We start from the raw sequence: 18178 nt of genomic DNA, 5'->3' as shown, positions 1-18178 counted from the left end.
AAACTATCGTACGAACAAAGCGTGTTCTTGAGCTCATCCCCACTTGATATTAGAAAAGTTGCACCCGACAGAACATCCGCCGAGAACGGCATACGAAATAAATAAAATACTAAATAATGTGGAACGGATCGGATAAGAGCTCACCAACCCTTTAAAGTTTCAACAGAACTATCGGTTTTTACAAATCGTCCCTTGAAATAAATCATTGGCTCAAGCTTTTCAACAATTTTTGTCTCGAACATACAACATAACATACAAATCCAGTTTAGAAGGCTGAAAAGTTCACACTTTTCGGTTGTACGGGAACATTTAGCAACTTCGTGCCAGCAATGTAATAATGCTCTACTACATATTCATTCAGTATCAAATGGAAGGTCCTTAGCCTAACTTTACTCGGTATTTCTGTGGAACAGAACGCAACCATGCACCTATACATCCTTTCACGTATGGATTCTTATTTGCCTCTCGGGCTAACGTCTGGAGATCTTTAATGCGGTTCGTTACACTTGATATATGTAAGCCTGTGTGTAGTATGTGCGAGTAAGGCGTGTAATTCATTTAATCGTATAACATTGAGTTTGGTATTATCAGCGTGCTAATAGATACTTCATCCCAAGGGAATAAATTTATGGGCTAACATGATTACAAAGAGCATACATTACTCTGATTATGTTGCAATAAGAAAACATATGTTGGAAATTTAGAGTTGAAGATTTGACCCAAGAAATGACACGACGCATTATTCAAGGTGTGTAGAAAAGAACGTTCATTGGAGCAGATTTTTATAAATTTCTATGTTATTCATCGTCAATTTATCATGGGAATATAAAGAGTATAAAGGACTGCGGAATTTTGAACGATGTAAATGCAAAAATAGTTTTTCCTTCGAATTTATGTGTATATGTGAGCTTGACTTTTAACTCCGCCATGCTATTAACATAGTATGCTGGTCCCAAGCCCAGGTAAAGGAGGAGGGTTTGAGGCAACGTACTCTGTACTATCCTCAGTAAAACAAAAATAAAATGCTGAGATCAGGGAAAAAGATAAATAGAGTATAGTTGGAGTTATTCCACTATGCTAAATCCTACCTGATCTCTCTTGGTGACAGGCCCCGCGACAGGTCGACCAAGAAAATGCATACAATTTCGTTACAAACATGATGATCGGATTGAGTCACAAGCCTCGGGGAAACGCTAGAGCGTCCACCTCAGTCGACGCGGCAGGACGGGCCCCGGTCCTGTCGAGAAATGGGCAAGGGTTCTAGACGGATGGACGGCGTCAAGACGTGTCTGCACGCTAAATGTTGGTACACTAACTGGAAAGACCGAAGAACTCGCAAGAGCCTTTCGGAAAAGGCGCACTGACATCTGCGCTCTGCAAGAAACCCGATGGTCTGGTGCCAAAAGCTGCGACATTGAACGTGAACGCGGTAAAAATGGCTACAAACTTCTCTATTTTGGTAACCCACACACTCAATATGGTATTGGCATTGCCATCTGAGAGGGTTTCCGTGATGCCATTAAAGAAGTCGAACGATTTGATGATCGGCTGATGAAGCTCACCATTATATCAGCTGATCGCACTATTCACTTCGTCACCGCGTACGCACAACAGACAGGCCGACCTGATGCCGAGAAAGATGCCTTCTGGCAACTTCTCGATGAAAAGACTTGTCTCGTGCCTGCTGGCGACTATGTTATTATTGCCGGCGGCATTAATGGTCATGTGGTAAAATGCAGTTCGACTATATTCTCATAAGACGCCAACATTTTACCACTGTCACTGATTGCAAATTCGTTCCCTATGAGACCATCGCAACTCAACATCGGCCGTTAATTGCCGTCCTGCGAATTAAGCCACCGATAAAACAGCGTGAGGGACGCACTGGCCCACGACGTATTAAATGGTGGCGATTTGGTGAGAAGAAAGAAGAAACGATCTCACTCATACGATTGCCGACCATTACGAATGTGGAAAAATCATGAATCCAAATGAAAGACACGATCCACAAAGCGGCCTCTGCAACCCTCGGGGTCACTAAGCCCCCGGGGGTGATACTGGGCTTTGGAATGATGATGTTGGAATAAGGGTCCGTGAAAAGAAACACCTCTACCACAAATTTCTCGACAATAAAACGCCTACTAATTGGCAAACTTATAAGAATGACAACCGTGAAGCAAAGAAAGCGGTCGCTGTCACCCGAGCGAAGCATTTCAAAAATCTTTACGATAAACTGGACACTCGGGATGGCGAGAGAGATCTGTATCGACTTGCTAAAAGCCGTAATGAACGCGCACAGGATATCGAACACTTCTATTGCGTTAATGACAAGAACGGTACTTTGGTTACCAGCCATCGAACCGCAACGGACAGATGGCGAGAATACTTCGAGCAGATTCCAACTCATCCTCCACTTCCACAATCGTCGCCGATATTTGGACCAGTTCCACCAGTCAGTGCAACTGAAGTCGAGGAGGCAATAAAACAAATGAAGTCGGGCAAAGCAACAGGACCTGACGACATCGCATCTGAGCTCTGGAAAGCGAAGAGCTGGGACCCAACACTGTGGCTCAGTGAATTCTTTAACCGGGTTATTCAAGAAGAAAGAACACCATCTGACCGGCAAGAAAGTACCACTGTTCCAATATGGAAAAAGAAAGGCAGTCCAGCAGAATGTTCAAATTACCGTCCGACTCGATTACTTTCCTATACCATGAAGGTTTTTGAACCCATTCTTGACAACCGTATTCGCGAAAACGTTGAAATAACCGTGAATCAAACCGGATTTGTCAAGAACTGCGGAATTACTGACGCAATACACACTGCGCGGTTACTCATGGAGAAACACCGTGAGAAGCATCGCCCTCTTTACATTTCCTTTCTGGATCTAGAGAAAGCGTTTGACCGTGTACCACACGAACTCATCTGGTATGCTTTACGACAACACTTCGTGCCAGAAGAACTCGTGCGCTGGGTTCAATTGCTCTACCACGATCCGAAAAGTAAAGTTCGAAGTATGGCCTCGAGCTTGCACCGAGATTAGGCATTCGATAGAGCCAAATGGTGAAGCCGATCACGACGAGCCAACCCCGCTTGTGAACGGGACAAAGGCTGAAAAAAAGATATGAGCTTGACTTTTAAGGAATGAATATCCGGACCCAAGTAACCAGCGAAACTGGGGAACAGTATCTAAATATCTACCTAATTATTAATGTAGATAGGTCCAACATATAACATAAATTGAGCCTTGGCCGCCAGCTGTGTAATTTTCCCCTGGTTTCGATTCTAGACGCTGCGCTCGATTTGATGACGCTTAGTATGGAATTGGCAGACTTCTTCGAATGCTTGTTTGCTGTCAAGAACGTAATTGTTAAAAATGGCCAGAATGACCCCCAAATTTGCTGCAGTGAATCGCAAGAGTAGACCTATCCCAAAAACCTAACAAGTGGCGAAACTTTACCTCCCAGGATCTCTATCATCCAAGTGCTGCTCCACTGAAGTCTTTGACAGTCTGCGCTTCCATGCCTCTGTGTTAAAACCACACCAAGATCTTATATCATAGAAATGGGAAGCTTCAATTTCAGTTCTTAAATCTAAAGAACAATTAACAATATGATTTTCTGTATTAGCCTTGAATTTTGTTTTTCTTTTTTATGTTATTTCCTTAGTTGTTTTAAATTTAATTAGAAGAGCAAATTTCTTTAAGACAGTAAACAGTGATTCCGGTTGAGCCTTGTATCTCCACGAATTTCACGGCGCTCGATTGGTGTATAGTAATGTTGTCGATTTCCACCTGAGGACAATTTTCCTTTCGCAAAGTGGAAGTTGTTTGCACACAGCTCGACCCGCTTACTTTGCGGTATCATTGATCATCAACGGTACTTAAGTTCGTTTCACACAATATTCATTCATATATGCATATAGCAAAAGAGAACAAGTCGTGCAAAAACTAATGGCGACTCCGGTTGCATTCACGTTCTGGCACGAGATAGGAAGTCATACGAAACAAGCATTTCTGAGGTTTTTTTCGGGGAAACAACACCTTATTGAAACGATTCAATGTAGGGTGTCTTGCCTTTCGCCGAAAGTTCCAATTCCTTGCGTCCGACTTCCCAATTGCTGCACCTAGTGGTGCAGCTATGCCCATTTCCTCATTTCCAAGAAGCTTCGTCTTCTTTCGCAATACCTTCAACTGTCGTCGGCTGGGGGCCTTCCCAGTCCCCGTATTTAGGCATCTAATTATTCTAATTATGAGAGTAGCTGTAGTCTCTTTTCTGGCTGTACTCTCCTTTCTGGCAATGAAGTGGAGAGCATGTCTTCCACAAATTGCTTCATGGAGAGCCTCAAAAATTCTCGTCGGCCGCGACTTGATTGCTTACAGTCACAGGTGGATTCGAAGTCTGTAACTCGCTACTACTTAAAAAGCGTTGCTTCCATGTTCATGTCCATATCCGAAAAGAAAAATGGGTCGTATTAACCAATTTCAATTTCAATTTCAATTTATTTAGATAGTGGCTTACAACTAGACAATGTTACTTAATGCTAGCCTAAATAAAAGCTAATTGATCTTAATTCTATCAAACGGGTGACTATTACATTGTTTGGCCAACCCGACCTTCTCTGTGAATTACTTTACTTTGTATATTTTTCTTTATATACATGAATCTTGACAATTTTTTGTTACGATCTTGGCTTTTTTGTTTTTAAAAGAACTGCGCCCGCACTAAAGGCGCGAGAAGGTGAAATTTTACTTACTTAACCTAGTTAAATATAACTTAACCTAACTTATTTTAACTTAACCTAGCTTAATCTAACATAATTAATCCTTAACTAATATTTACAATAAGCACATTACAATTCCTGTGCTTAACCTCTATCCACTCCTACCAGGCAGGGAGTTTCAAAAAGGGTGCGGATTTTGGGTCTGTGGGATGAACTCACGATTTGGCAGGGCCTTAAGAATGTGGCCAATGGGGAGGTTTTACCCTGTTGGTAGAGATGCCGAATTAATGGATTGGGGTGGTCCTCCGTTCTTTCGAAGAACCTTTCCATTAGTGTGAGAACGTATTCTCGAAGTGGTTTGACTTTGGCTCGCCTATACACTTCGGCGTTTTTGCCGACCTTTTTTGTTTTCCAGTTGTAAGACAAGCCTGTGCAATGTCTAAGGATTCGGCGTTCGAATGACTCGCATTTTGCCATTGCTTGGTTGGAGCAAGAGATCCAAGTTGGTGCTCCGTAACAGATAACGGGTCTTATAAGGGCCTTATACAGGGTCAGTTTGGTTTTGGTGCTGAGACCTACTGTCTTGCGAAGAAGATAGTAGATGCTACTGACTGCACCGCGTGCCTTGCTGATAGCGAGCTGAAGGTGGGGTTTGAACTTGAGGAGTTCATGCAGGGTTACTCCCAAGTATTTGATCGAAGTAGATCTGCTCACTGTGGTGTTCCCGATTCTCATTTTCAAGCGTTTAGCTTTCCTATGGATGCCTCTAGAACCTAAGTATCTAGATTTTCTCCTAAAGGTGCAGATTTGCGTTTTTCCCTCATTAATCTTGATTCCCCAACTATGGTAGTACCTGCAGAGATTTACAATGTATTTCTCAACCGCTTTGGCTGCCCTGTTGGGGTGGAGGTTCGAAGCGAAGATAAGCGTGTCATCGGCGAATTGGATGAGTTCAACGCCGTCATCGGGGATCGGAACGTCAGCCGTGAAGATGTTGTAGAAAGTTGGCCCAGAAATGGATCCTTGCGGTACACCCGACGTTACCGGCAAGAGATCGGAGAATTCATTCCCCACGCTGACATAAAAGTGCCTATCTTCGAAGAAACTTAACGCAAGTCTTATTATCGGGACAGGGAAGTCATTATCTATCAATTTGTATATAAGTCCGTTTACCCACACGGAGTCGAAGGCCTTTTCCAAATCTAACGCACATGCTACTGTGGGTTTATTGTTGACGTTAAGTCTTGAGACGACAGTGTCGTGTAGGTAGCTCAGCGCGTGCTGGGTTCCGTGTTTAGAGCGGAATCCGAACTGGTGGTCAGGGATAACTTTGTTGAGATTACAATGCTGGACTAGCCCAATTGTCCATGCTTTCTCAAAGAGTTTGCCAAGGTTGGATAATAGGGAAATGGGCCTAAAATTGCTTGGCTCGTTGGAGGTTCCTTTCTTTCGGATCGCAATAATTTTTGCCACTTTCCATGTGGATGGAAAGTAGCCGTTATTAATACAGTTGTTGAAAACTGCTAATAAAAACTTCAGTGAGGCTCTGGGGAGGTTCTTTATGACGAAGTTCGGGATTTCATCAGGCCCGGCTGACCTTTTACCGTTGAGGTTTCTGGTTAAGTCGGTGAGTTGAGGTAAACTCAGAAAATGTTGCGATTCCGATGGCTTGACTGAGGTGTTGGTTGTGGTGAATTTTGTTAGCTTCTTGGAGCTCTCAGAGGCGAAGGCCTTGATTGTTGAATCAACAATCGATGATATAGCCGGGTTGTTTTGAGGCGGAGGGGAATTGAGCTGAGTCTCAAAAGATTCCGCGAGAACTTGCGCTTTCCTAGCGTCACTGCAGATGTGCTCCCCGTTCTTGGAGAGAGCGATATTGCGGGACTTATGTTTGCCGGTTAGCCTGTTGATATGCTGAAACATATCTGGGCCGGGCTTAATATCTGCTAATTTCCTTGTCAGTTCTTTGTTGCGGAAATTCGCCACTCTTTGCCGAATTATTGTACTCAGACAATTAATCCGGGAAAGCAATGCTTTATACTCAGCATTAACTTTATTTCCGAGTTTGTGGAAAATCCGTTTGAGTTTCCTACGCCATATTTGCCTGACTTTCATGTGGAGCATGATATCGTGAGGGACTGAGTTATATTGTAACTCGTCGACTTTGATAAGCCTTGTGTTTCTGCGTGTAGCAGTATTAATGGCATCTGTGGCCAAGGTGATGGCTTCGTCGATCTCCATGTCTGATAGATTGCGGTCAGTTGCGAGTTTTTTCAAGTTCAGCCTTGGTGCAAGGTCTGACTTGAATTTGTCCCAGTCAGTGTGGGCGAAGGACCTTACGGTGGTCATCACTCGCTTTCGCAGTTGGGAGGACGAGGACAGTTTAAGTTGCACTGCGAAATGGTCAGACATGCCTGGTAGAGTAGTGCACGATATCACTTGAAAGTTCAGGGAAGTTTCCTCAGATAGGAGGAAGTAGTCAATGGTTGATTGACTACTGGGTCTTGTCGGAGAATCTGGCAAGACCAAATCGACATAGGCTGGCGAGTAAGGGTCTTGGATCCATTTAAGCAGGGTTTCCCCATTTTTATTTACTGCCGTATCGCCCCAGGAGGTGTGCCTAGAGTTGAAGTCGCCACCGAAAATGAGGTACTTGTATTTTAACTGGAGATTGCCCAAGATCTTAAGATCTTGTCCCAGTTTCTCATTTCGAGAGTTGCATTTGATGTAGATGGAAACTACCAAAATCCGTCTACCATCAGTGGTTTTTACTATTGCCGCTGCGGCGGAAGAGGTCAGCAGGTTTTCAATGACGATTTCCTCAAATTCATAGTCTTTCCTGACTAAAAGGGCAGCGCCAGTGTTGTTGTCATTCCGGATAATATTATACCCGGTGAATTGCACGTTATGCCTGCTGTTTAGTTTCGTTTCTGAAACGCAATAGAAGTCTGCTTTCAGACTGTCAATCAACACTTGGGCAGTGGCACGTTGGGCGTGTGAGATCAGGGACGCGGAGTTAAAGGTGACGATATTTAACTCCATAGGTTCATAATGAGTTTTATAGCGGCGAATTGCCGCTGCTCATTAGTTGAGGCCGATGCGAGAGATTGCACCAATTCACGGAAGGCGTTTGGTGCGGGGATGGGAGCAGGTTGTGCTGCCACTCTTGGTTGAGCATTTCTGGCAGCTTGAGCGTACGATACGCTAGGGTTGGCCAAGCTTTGTGACAGTTGTGTCACTGCGTGCTTGGCTCGGGAACTTTCATTGCCTCGTCTTTGTTTGGCAGCTTCCTTCCTGGCTACCATTTCTTTGTAGGCCGGGCACCCGCGATAGCTCGCTGGGTGGCCAGCTTGGCCGCAGTTGCAGCAAAGAGGCCCTTCGGTCGCTTCTCTTCCGCATTCCCCGCGAGGATGGGATTTTGTGCACCTAACACATCTGTGCACAATTGAACAATTTTGGGCGATGTGCCCAAAATTCTGGCAGTTAAAACACTGCACTTCCTCGAAGCTTTTGACCTTCTCCAAGGTTACCTTTTGATGAAGGATATATTTTACCTTCATCACCTCGTTGAGCTCTTGGGAGGGCTCGAAAGTCGCGATGAATAATCCCGATTGAGATTTCATCGGGAGGGCCGGGTTTTCGCTGTGCAGAAACTTGTCCCTGCGCGTAATGAGATTCGCAACTGTCTTCAGTTGGAATTCCGGATGGTCGGTTTTCAGTTCTTCCAGGATGTCCACGGGGTCCGTTTCCCTGTGGAGTCCGCGGATAACTATAGACTGGGTGCGAAGAGAGGGAGGCGTCCTAGTAGTGGCGTTGAGCCCTTGCTCTTTCAAGAGCGCGAAGACCTTACCGTGATCTTCCGCCGTCTCCGTGAATATGAGGGTCCTGTCAGCCCTCGTATTTTTAAGGGACGCTTTTAGCCCCTTATTCTTCAAAAGTTTTAAGAAAGATGGTACGTTCAAACCGTACCCAGTTATAGCGGGGATTCGTGTCTTTTTTGACTTACTAGGTTGGGGAACTTGGGAGGGGGTAGACTGATTAGGAGCGTTAACAACTTTCGCACTAACCTTAACTTTAACCTTGTTCTGCTTCCTCCTCCGGACGAAGTTGAAGGGGTCGCCTTCGTCAATGATGACTTCTGGATAGGCTGCAGATGATCCCACGCTGTCCATCTCGATGGCTTCATGGTGCTCCAGGTTTTGCTGTTGTTGTAATTCATGTTGTTGTGGTTGTTGATGTTGCTGCTGCTGTTGTTGCAATTCACGTTGTTGTTGTTGCTGCTGCTGCTGTCTATTCTGCACTGCTGCCGGCCCAGAGCGGACCGTCTCTTCCAACGACGCCAACTGCTGTTGTAGTTGTTTGATGAGTAGTTGCTGGCACTCTAATTGATGAGCCATGGCTGCTCTTTCGTTTTTCAGGTCTGCTATTTCCTTTAGCAGACCCGAAGTCACTCCGTTTTCCTCGGGGCCCGTATTTCCCTCCTCCTCGGATGACATTTCTCCCGGGAGTATTACTTTGCTCCTCTTGGCGGACATTTTGTCCCCAAGCCCGACCTGCGTGGCTGATGAACTTCTTCGTACTTCACTGTAAAGATAAAATGACAATAGTTATTATTTCGATTGACAATACAGTGTCTCAATAACATTGAGATGCACTGTATAATGACCGTGGAACGATACTTCCTTCAGTATCTGCTTCTTTATCCAATTTCTCTCAATTTCACTATTTGTCTGCTTCCACTGCACTGTACGATCACGACTATTAATTTTCACACTAATTTCCTCTCGGACACGTCCGCTCGCTTCGATGTCTCGGAGCGAACTGCGTATTAACCAAGGATGTAGGTGCTATATATACGGACGACTTGATAATTAGAATGCTAGGCGATTGCAGTGGAAGGTAGTGGTTCAAATCTCACTAAACTATTGGTATCGTGACTGGGGGCTGGATATCAGCCGATTCATCTATGAATGAGTACCTGGGTCAAATCAGAGTAAAACTTTGTTAACCTGGACCGAAATTCCGCAGTTATAAGTCTCTCAGAAACTGGTTCCCAAGTGAGGAGTACGCAACTTGCGATAGCCGTCATAAGCCTCCCGACACCGGATTCGCGCTTGCTACCACGTAATACCAAATTTGGTGAGAGTGTGAGCTATATCGTTCTACATGGAAGGAAGGAGGGGGTCTTCAAACATGCAAAAGGGGGAGTTTAATTTATTCACACGTGGGATATCAAATGAAAGGTCTCCATTAGTACTCTTAAAAGCTGGTGTTATTTCTGACATTTAATGGGGGATGGTGGGGCTAGAGAGTTGTCATTTCTTTCACGGACCCATTCTTAGAACCCAACCGAAAATTCTGAAAAAAAAGGTGAAGCTGCCTGGGCTCCGAAATACCCTACATGCCGATACTTTAATTTTTAGAAATTAACTGAAAAACCCAAAAGTTATAAGAGCTTAAAATTGTCGCTTCAGGGCAAATTGTAAGACTTGGAATGTCAGTGGCTCGCGAAATTGAATATTCTGATACAAAATATACATATACATTACGTAATACGTACTAATGGGACAAATGTCCACTCAAATATTTTTATGTAAAAAAATCATTCATTTATTCGCCCAGCTTCTGGCTTTGTTGTTGTGGGTTTACATGGCACGCATTATTTATGAAAGTAAAACGCAAAATTGCATTCCGTATTCTAAAAATGAACATTGCAGAAATATAGGACCAAAAAGAACTGAGTTTACTCCAAAGTTTAGTAAAATCCAAGTCAGTGCTGCAAAACGAGAAGCCTACTCGTTATTAATATCCATCTTGGATGTCGGATACCAGACGACTCAGCTGTGAAACAAGTTTCAGATTTAAATCAAGGTAATAATGTCAGATGAGCGCAATGCTGACCCACAATGCCTCCTACACTGTACCGTTATGGTCTTGAATGAAATGCTCTAACACACTCCAAGGCCCTGATTCAGTTATATTGTTGCGCCAATGATTATTATTATTTATAGTGTATTGAAGGATTTGTGAGAATTATCATCATCAACAGCGTAACAACTCTAGGCCTGGCTTAGTAGGAAATTCTAAACATCCCGGCTCAGGTCAAGGTCCACCAATTCGATGTCCCTAAAAGCTGTCTACGTGCTGGCCTACGCCATCGCCGCATCTGCGGCAGGGCCTACTTCGTCTCCTTTTTCTATCATAGATATTGCCTTATAGACTTTCTGAGCTAGATCATCCTCACCCATACGATTTAAATTACCCGTACACCGAAACATATTGAGTCGGATAAATTTCGTCGTTATGTAGGATACGGAATTGTCCATCTTCATGTAGGGGGCCAAAATTCTTTTGAGGATGGTTCTCTCGAACGCGGCCAAGACTTCGCAGTTTGCTAAGAAGCTAAGTCTCCGAGGAATACCTGATGACTGGCAAGATCATTGTCTTGTATAGAAAACCCCCATGTGAGACTTTTCGAGTGAAACACTTTTTGTAACAACCTTGTACACAAGGGTGGCTGACAACAACCGTGCGCGGATTTCATCATCGTAGCTGTTATCGGTTGTGATTTTCGACTCCAGATGGTAGAAATTATCAACGGTATCAAATTTGTGGTCTCCTATCTTTATTGTTCTCATTTGACCAGTCCGATTTGATGTTGTCGCTTATTTGTTCTTTGGTGCTGACTTTGCTGTCTTTCGTCTTGTCTTCATTAATGTGAAGCCTAAGATCTCACGCTGTAGTTGAGTGGGCTTGAAGAGGACGGTGCCTCAGGGTTAGGGTTAGCCTAGTCAATCTTATAAGTTTCCTTGGGAGACCGAATCCTCTCATGACCGTGTACAGTTTAACCCTAGCGGCCTTGAAGTCGATGAAAAGCTAATGCAATTGATAACCATATTCCAACAGTTTTTACATCGTTTGCCGCAGAGAGAAAATCTGATTTGTTGCTGATTTGCCTGGAGTGAAGCCTCTTTGGTGTGGGCCGATGCCGTTCTGGGCATACGCGGCTATCCGGTCTAAAGAAATAGCGGGGGATATCTTATAGATAATACTCAGCAAAGTAATATTCCCATAATTGGTGCTCGGTGAGAATTTGAAGACAATTGCTGATCCACCTGGCTCAGGCGTATATATCGTAGGAGCCGGAAAGCGTAGCGCAGGTAATATTTCCCGCAAATTTTACCGACTTCGTCGAGGTAAAATAATCTACTTATGTTGCTGATTATCCTTTTGCAATTCTTCCGTTGACTCATCTACATTCAATATGCACGTGGTTAATTTGGTTTAAAGTGGTTCCGTCCGGGGAGAAATCCACGTATTTTTGTGTACCACTTTTCGTAAAAGACAGGTACTTCCAACAACCATTTCGTGCGTCACTGTTAGTTGGATAGTCTTCAGTCCTTTGCCATTGGTAGTTTTGTGTAAGCCATGGAAACCAACGTATCGCTTGTATACAGGCTCCGTCCCTACTGACCCTGGTTATTACAACCTCCAAGTGTGATTTTGATATCATATGTGAGGCAGGGCTTCGAGGGTATATTCTATTACTTTTCTCTGACTCTGTAGTCTCCTCTGTATGAAGATGAAGGTTAATGAGCCTGCCGCCGAATGCATAGCCATTCACTTATTCACCCGATAACTGCAGGTTTCATTTTTTGAATGCCTGAGGAACTACTACTACTATAATGTACAGTGTAGTGGCTCTTTTCCAGGGAACCAGTCTCTGTCCCACGCATCTCCTGCAACGCTGTTACATCAGTCCTATATTGGGACAGGGTATCGGCTAGCCCATTCTGTAAAATCCGAGACTCCTTTCGTGGCTACTTTCAGTTTTCGGTATAGGGTTGTCAGCCATACCCAGCCCCCAACTTTGAGGACCAGTTGATATAATTTGTTTGGTTTTGAGGTGCCATAGAATTGCCTACATCCTTCTCCGTCTGCAGTTTTTCATTAAGGAAAAAATCTCAGCGATCGCCACGTGGAGTTGGAGATAGGATTTTGTAGTAGGGCTGTTATAGTTGGCTCAGCAGGCCTTTCCCAGGTTTTATGTTCCATCGTGTGTACAAATTCACGTTTCGCCCTGGGACCTATACAACACTTAGACCGCGGAGAATGGAAGGCAAATTTACCAATTTGATTGAAAACCTTTGGAGTACATAAATGATACATTATATACTACATTTAATTTTAATGTAATATTTATATTCCCTGAAAAATAATTTGCATGAATAACAAATTCTCTCTCATTCAGAAATTGCGTTTTAAGGTTTTGTGTGAAACAAAACGGTGTTAAAATCGATTCAGTGTTTGGCTGTTCGTCTGTCAACGAGATTTAGTCCAGAACAGCTAGAGCAAACATCACGAAATTTGGCGAGAATATGTGGTCAGTAAACCGCTCCACACAATGGCATAACATTTTGGCATAATTTTGTGTTGGGTTTAAGGGGGGCCCCTCATATATGCGATAGAATATCAAACGAAAGGGCTCAATGAGTACTTTTCGGAAATGATTCTCTCTCTTATATTTGGTGAAACACAGGGGTGTGAGGACTCAGAAGCGGGCTTAGGGTGTGTTTGCTGTATTAGATGAAACTAGTTTTGGGACAACAATAATTCATACCCTTATTGGGTTTATTTATTTATTTATTTAATTAACGGACAACAAACAGAGAGAATTCCAATTAATTATTGTCCTCAGGAGGAGGAGAAAGCAAAAAACTTATCCTACGTTTAAAACTACTTAAAGTAGGGAAGTTAAAAGGACCAAGCTGTTTTGCATTATAATTTCAGCAAAGTCTGGGAATCGGGGAATGAACATAGACTTCGAGCTCCGCGAAAGGCACGTTGAAAATATCTGCGTTACGTGTGTTATAAGACGCAGGACGGCAGGTGATCTCGTCAGCGGCGGAGCAGTCCATCAGGCCCGAGGAAAGTTTAAAGAATGTGCATAGATCCAGATAGGATCTACGCTCTTGTAGGAAGGGAAGGTTTAGAAAGCGGAGGCGGGAGGGGTAATCCACACGAGGGAAGCTTTTCTTAAAGAAGAGAGAACGGGTTGTAGTGGTAGTGTCCGGATAGCTGAGTGGTTAGAGCGCAAAGCTGTCGTACGAAAGATCATGGTTCAAATTTCACTGGTGGCAATCGGATTTGTATCGTGATTTGTTGCCGAATACCAGTTGACTCAGCTGTGAATGAGTACCTGAGCCAAATCAGTGTAATAATCTCGGGTGAGCGCAATGCTGACCCCATTGCCTCCTACAGGGTACTGCAATCCTGTAGTGTACCGTTACGGTCTTGAATGAAGTGCTCTAACACACTCCAAGGCCCTGATCCAATATGGATTGTTGCGCCAACGATTATTATTATTATTATTGAGTTATGAATCAAACAAAAATAGAGTAAAATATCATCCGTAACCAGTTTCAGTCACGCTGCTCCTCAGGGTGGAGGCGCGAGGCAGCGCGTGATGAGAGCGCCTTCACCCTGCGATCGAAACCGACTAGCCACATCAATTTTCTGCGTTCAGTGTTGCATCCAGATGGATATGTCTACGCTAGTATCAGCGGTACAATTACATATGTAAGGATACGGCTTTGGCGCCTGCAGCGAAGTGGAAATATTCGGATGCGTGCTATCAATTTAAATGTATATGTTTGTTTAGGATGAGCATATTATTTGTGTCTGCAATATATACATACGTATATCTGAAAGTTTGGGAATATATGAAGTTTCCAACATAAAGTTTATACGCCAAAACACAGATGACGCTACTAGTATTAAATCCATATGATTTTTGGTGAACCCTATTCTTCAAAAGATACGTGTACAAATTTGACAACTGCCGAACTATTAGTTTGTGGTATAGAGCATTTTGAGTGAAGCAACTTTTGTTAGTTTGAAGAAAATGGATGAATAGGAAGAAAAATTGATTGAGATAGCTGAGGCTCTAAAGATATCACAGGAATGTGTTGGACATTTCGTGCATGAATACTTGGGTACGCGAAAGCATTGTTCAAAATGGGTGCCGCACGAACTCACAATACCACAGTTGATGATTCTGAGCAGTGTTTGAAGCTCTTCCTCCATAAAAAACCCGAAGTTATGCATCGATATGTGACAATGAATGAAACATGACTTCATTATGTAAAGCATGCAAACATGTAACAGTCGGCTGGCAAGGCTATGGCATCAGTATTTTGGGATGCGGATGTCGTCGAACAGCGACTATTACGTAGCGTTTTTGGAACGTTTGAAGGATGAAATCGCCGAAAAACGGCTCCGTTTTAAGAAAACGGAAGTGCTGTTCCATCAAGACAATGCACCGTGCCACATATCAATGAAAACGGTGGCAAAATCACTTCGAATTGCTTCCGCATCCACCATATTCTCCAGATTTGGACGCCAGTGACTTTCCTTCTTCACCCTCAGGAGAATGTTCGCTGGAAAGAAATTTAACGCTGATGAAGAGGTAATCGCCGAAACTGAGGCCTATTTTAAGGCTAAAAACAACTTGTACTATAAAAATTGTATCGAAAAATTGTATGACAGCTATAATCGTTGTATCGCCCTTGAAGGCAACTATATTGAATAACAAAGTCAAATTTTATCAATAAGAATTGTTTTTCTATGTTATCCTACGAACTTTTCAACCCAACTGTAAAGATGATCACAAAATTTCCGGTATTCTGACTTGCTTTGTTTTTAAAGAAGGAAATTCTTTCTGGGTGAAAATAGATTCATTTGAAAACTTTATCGTGGCTTCGAGGATAAGATTACTGCTCACCTGATGGTTTACAACTCTAGTCAAAATGCGTTTTAGACAGGTTTTTCAACTGGTTAGGACAGTCTGCGCGAATGCTTGAGTATCGGTATCCCTGCTTCCTGCACTGTGCAATACTTACAAGTATTGGATCAGCTATGACGGAATACATTATTTTGCTTACATTCTAGCCTATATATATAAGCATATACTAATTTGCGACACCCACAACTATTTCAACACACAGCGGTTGTCATTAGAAAGTCGAGAATATGTTAAACCTACATATACCGGTGTGTACGTAGTATCCTATAAAGTGCTATATACAAATGAAATAGGCTCACTGATGAAGCTGCACTTATATCTAACAATGTTCACTGTGGAACCAGCTCAAAAATTAGTTGAATGTTATAAGGGTCAATTTAGGTGCGATAACACAGGTAATAAGGGAGATGAGTGCTTTTCGCGACTGTATTCGCTTGGAAGGAAGAAAATGTATGCATGGAGCGACGTTTCCAAATGTATGCAACACAGGTAGACTCAATTATCCAGATGTATGTCCAGCATGTTATTTTTGCTCCCGGTTCCATTCACTTCTGCAAAGCAATGTTATTTTTCAATTAAGGTAAACTGAGATTTTCTGTTGGCTTAGCTGATTGAGATAACAAGCCGTTATTTTGGGAAATTGAGCGAAAACAAAAGTACTTTAGTTACGGACAATTTCTGAAAACAATATTGTTTATATTCAATGTTTTATGTGTAGAATGAATAATACGTAAGGAAGATGAGATATTAGGGACCAAGAATCGCTGACCAAAAGACAACCTTCTTCCTCATCAAGTTCAGACACGAAAATGGTTGGCTAGCTTTAGTTTCAAATTCATTTATTTACGGATCCTACACAAATTTATTAAAGAAGGAGATACAAAAAATAATGCAAAAAGACATTTTTTTTTTATAAGTTATATACACCCCTGTATACACATTTTCTATATGTATCTTAAATGAAATTATGCCGGCAATTCGTAAAAGGTCGGCACTTTATTTCTCATTTCAATGGCCAGCAAGACCACCTTTCGCCCAACTACGACTGCGATTTCCCCATGCAGGAGCTTTCTTTACATATTTGATATTCGCTTTTACATGGAGAAGACCCTGTAGTCAACTCTAGAACTTTGGTTGGGTTTCTCTGTGGCTTATACCATTAAGCAGGTTATCCTCCATGTTAATAAATCATTTGACTTTACCTTTTTCAGTTGTTTCATTATATTAGAGGTACCAGTCAATTTTTGGACTTCGTTATTCTCATGTCGTTACAAACACGATGATTGAGTTACAAACCTCGGAGAAATACTAGGGCGTCCACCTCAGTCGACGCGGCAGGACGGGCCCCGGTCCTGTTGAGACATGGGTAAGGGTTCTTAACGCGTGGACGGCGTCAGAACGTAAGCAAGTTAGTCCGAACAAAACAAATACGTGTCTGTCCGCTAAATGTTGGTACACTAACTGGAAAGACCGAGGAACTCGCAAGACCCTTTCGGAAAAGGCGCATTGAAATTTGCGCTCTGCAAGAAACCCGATGGTCTGGTGCCAAAAGCTGCGACATAGAACGCGAACGCGGTAAAAACGGTTATAACCTTCTCTATGTTGGTAGCACACACTTTCAATATGGTGTTGGCATTGCCATCTGAGAGGGTTTCCGTGATGCCATTAAAGAAGTCGAACGATTTGATGATCGGCTGATGAAGCTCATCATTATATTATCTGATCGCACTATTCACTTCTTCACTGCGTATCAGGCTGACCTGATCCCGAGAAAGATGCACTCTGGCAACTTCTCGATGAAAAAACTTATCACGTGCCTGCTGACAACTATGTTATTATTGCCGGCAACCTTAATGGTCATGTGGGTGAAAAGGCAGACGGTAACAGGTGCCATGGGGGAAAGGGGTTCGGAGCGCGCAATAGTAGAAACAGTAAAACGCAAATCAATTATATTCTCATAAGACGCCAACATTTTACCACTGTCACTGATTGCAAGTCGTTCCCTATGAGACCATCGCACCTCAACATCAGCTGTTGATTCCACCGATAAAACAGCGTCAAAAAAGCACTGGCCCGCGGCGCATTAAACGGTGGCGATTTCGTGAGAAGAAGGAAGAAATGATTTCACTCGCACGATTACCGACCTTTACGAATGTGGAAGAATCATGGAACCAAATGAAAGACACGATCCACAAAGTGGCTTCTGCAGCTCTCGAGGTCACTAAGCCGGGTAATGTACCCCCGAGGTCGCTAAGCCGGGTGATGTACCCCGAGATACTTGCCTTTGGAATGATGATGTTGAAGTGGAAGTCTATGAAAAAAAATGCCTCTACCAAAAAATTTTCGACTATAAAACGCTTCCTCCACTTCCACAAACTTTGCCGACATTTAGAGCAGTTCCACCTGTCAGCGCAACTGAAGTCGAGGAGGCAATGAAGGGAATGACATCGAGAAAACTAACAGGACCTGACGACATCGCATCTGAACTCTGAAAAGTGGAGAACTGAGACCCAACACAGTGGTTCAGTCAATTCTTTAATCGAGTTATTCAGGAAGGAAAAACACCATCTGACTGGCAAGAAAGTACCACAATTCCAATATGGAAAAAGAAAGCTAGACCAGCAGAATGTTCAAATTACCGTCCGATCCGAT

The 18178-nt window shown here is 43.1% G+C and overlaps 1 protein-coding gene across 1 annotated transcript in view; it reads right to left on the bottom strand.

Moving 5' to 3' along the window:
• LOC119652111 (bromodomain-containing protein DDB_G0280777-like) overlaps window positions 1-18178 on the bottom strand; it is a 123518-nt gene that overhangs the window by 81351 nt on the left and 23989 nt on the right. Inside the window, exons 2-3 of the mRNA XM_038056051.1 lie at window positions 9045-9306; window positions 8729-8969 (exon numbers count right to left, since the gene is read on the bottom strand). Coding sequence (XP_037911979.1) covers window positions 8729-8969; window positions 9045-9306 — 503 coding nt within the window. The remainder of the gene's footprint in view (window positions 1-8728; window positions 8970-9044; window positions 9307-18178) is intronic.

Source organism: Hermetia illucens, chromosome 3, assembly GCF_905115235.1.
Source record: "Hermetia illucens chromosome 3, iHerIll2.2.curated.20191125, whole genome shotgun sequence".
Taxonomy (NCBI): domain Eukaryota; kingdom Metazoa; phylum Arthropoda; class Insecta; order Diptera; family Stratiomyidae; genus Hermetia; species Hermetia illucens.
The sequence above is the reverse complement of the archived record's forward strand: the minus strand, read 5'-3'. Positions and strand labels throughout refer to the sequence as shown.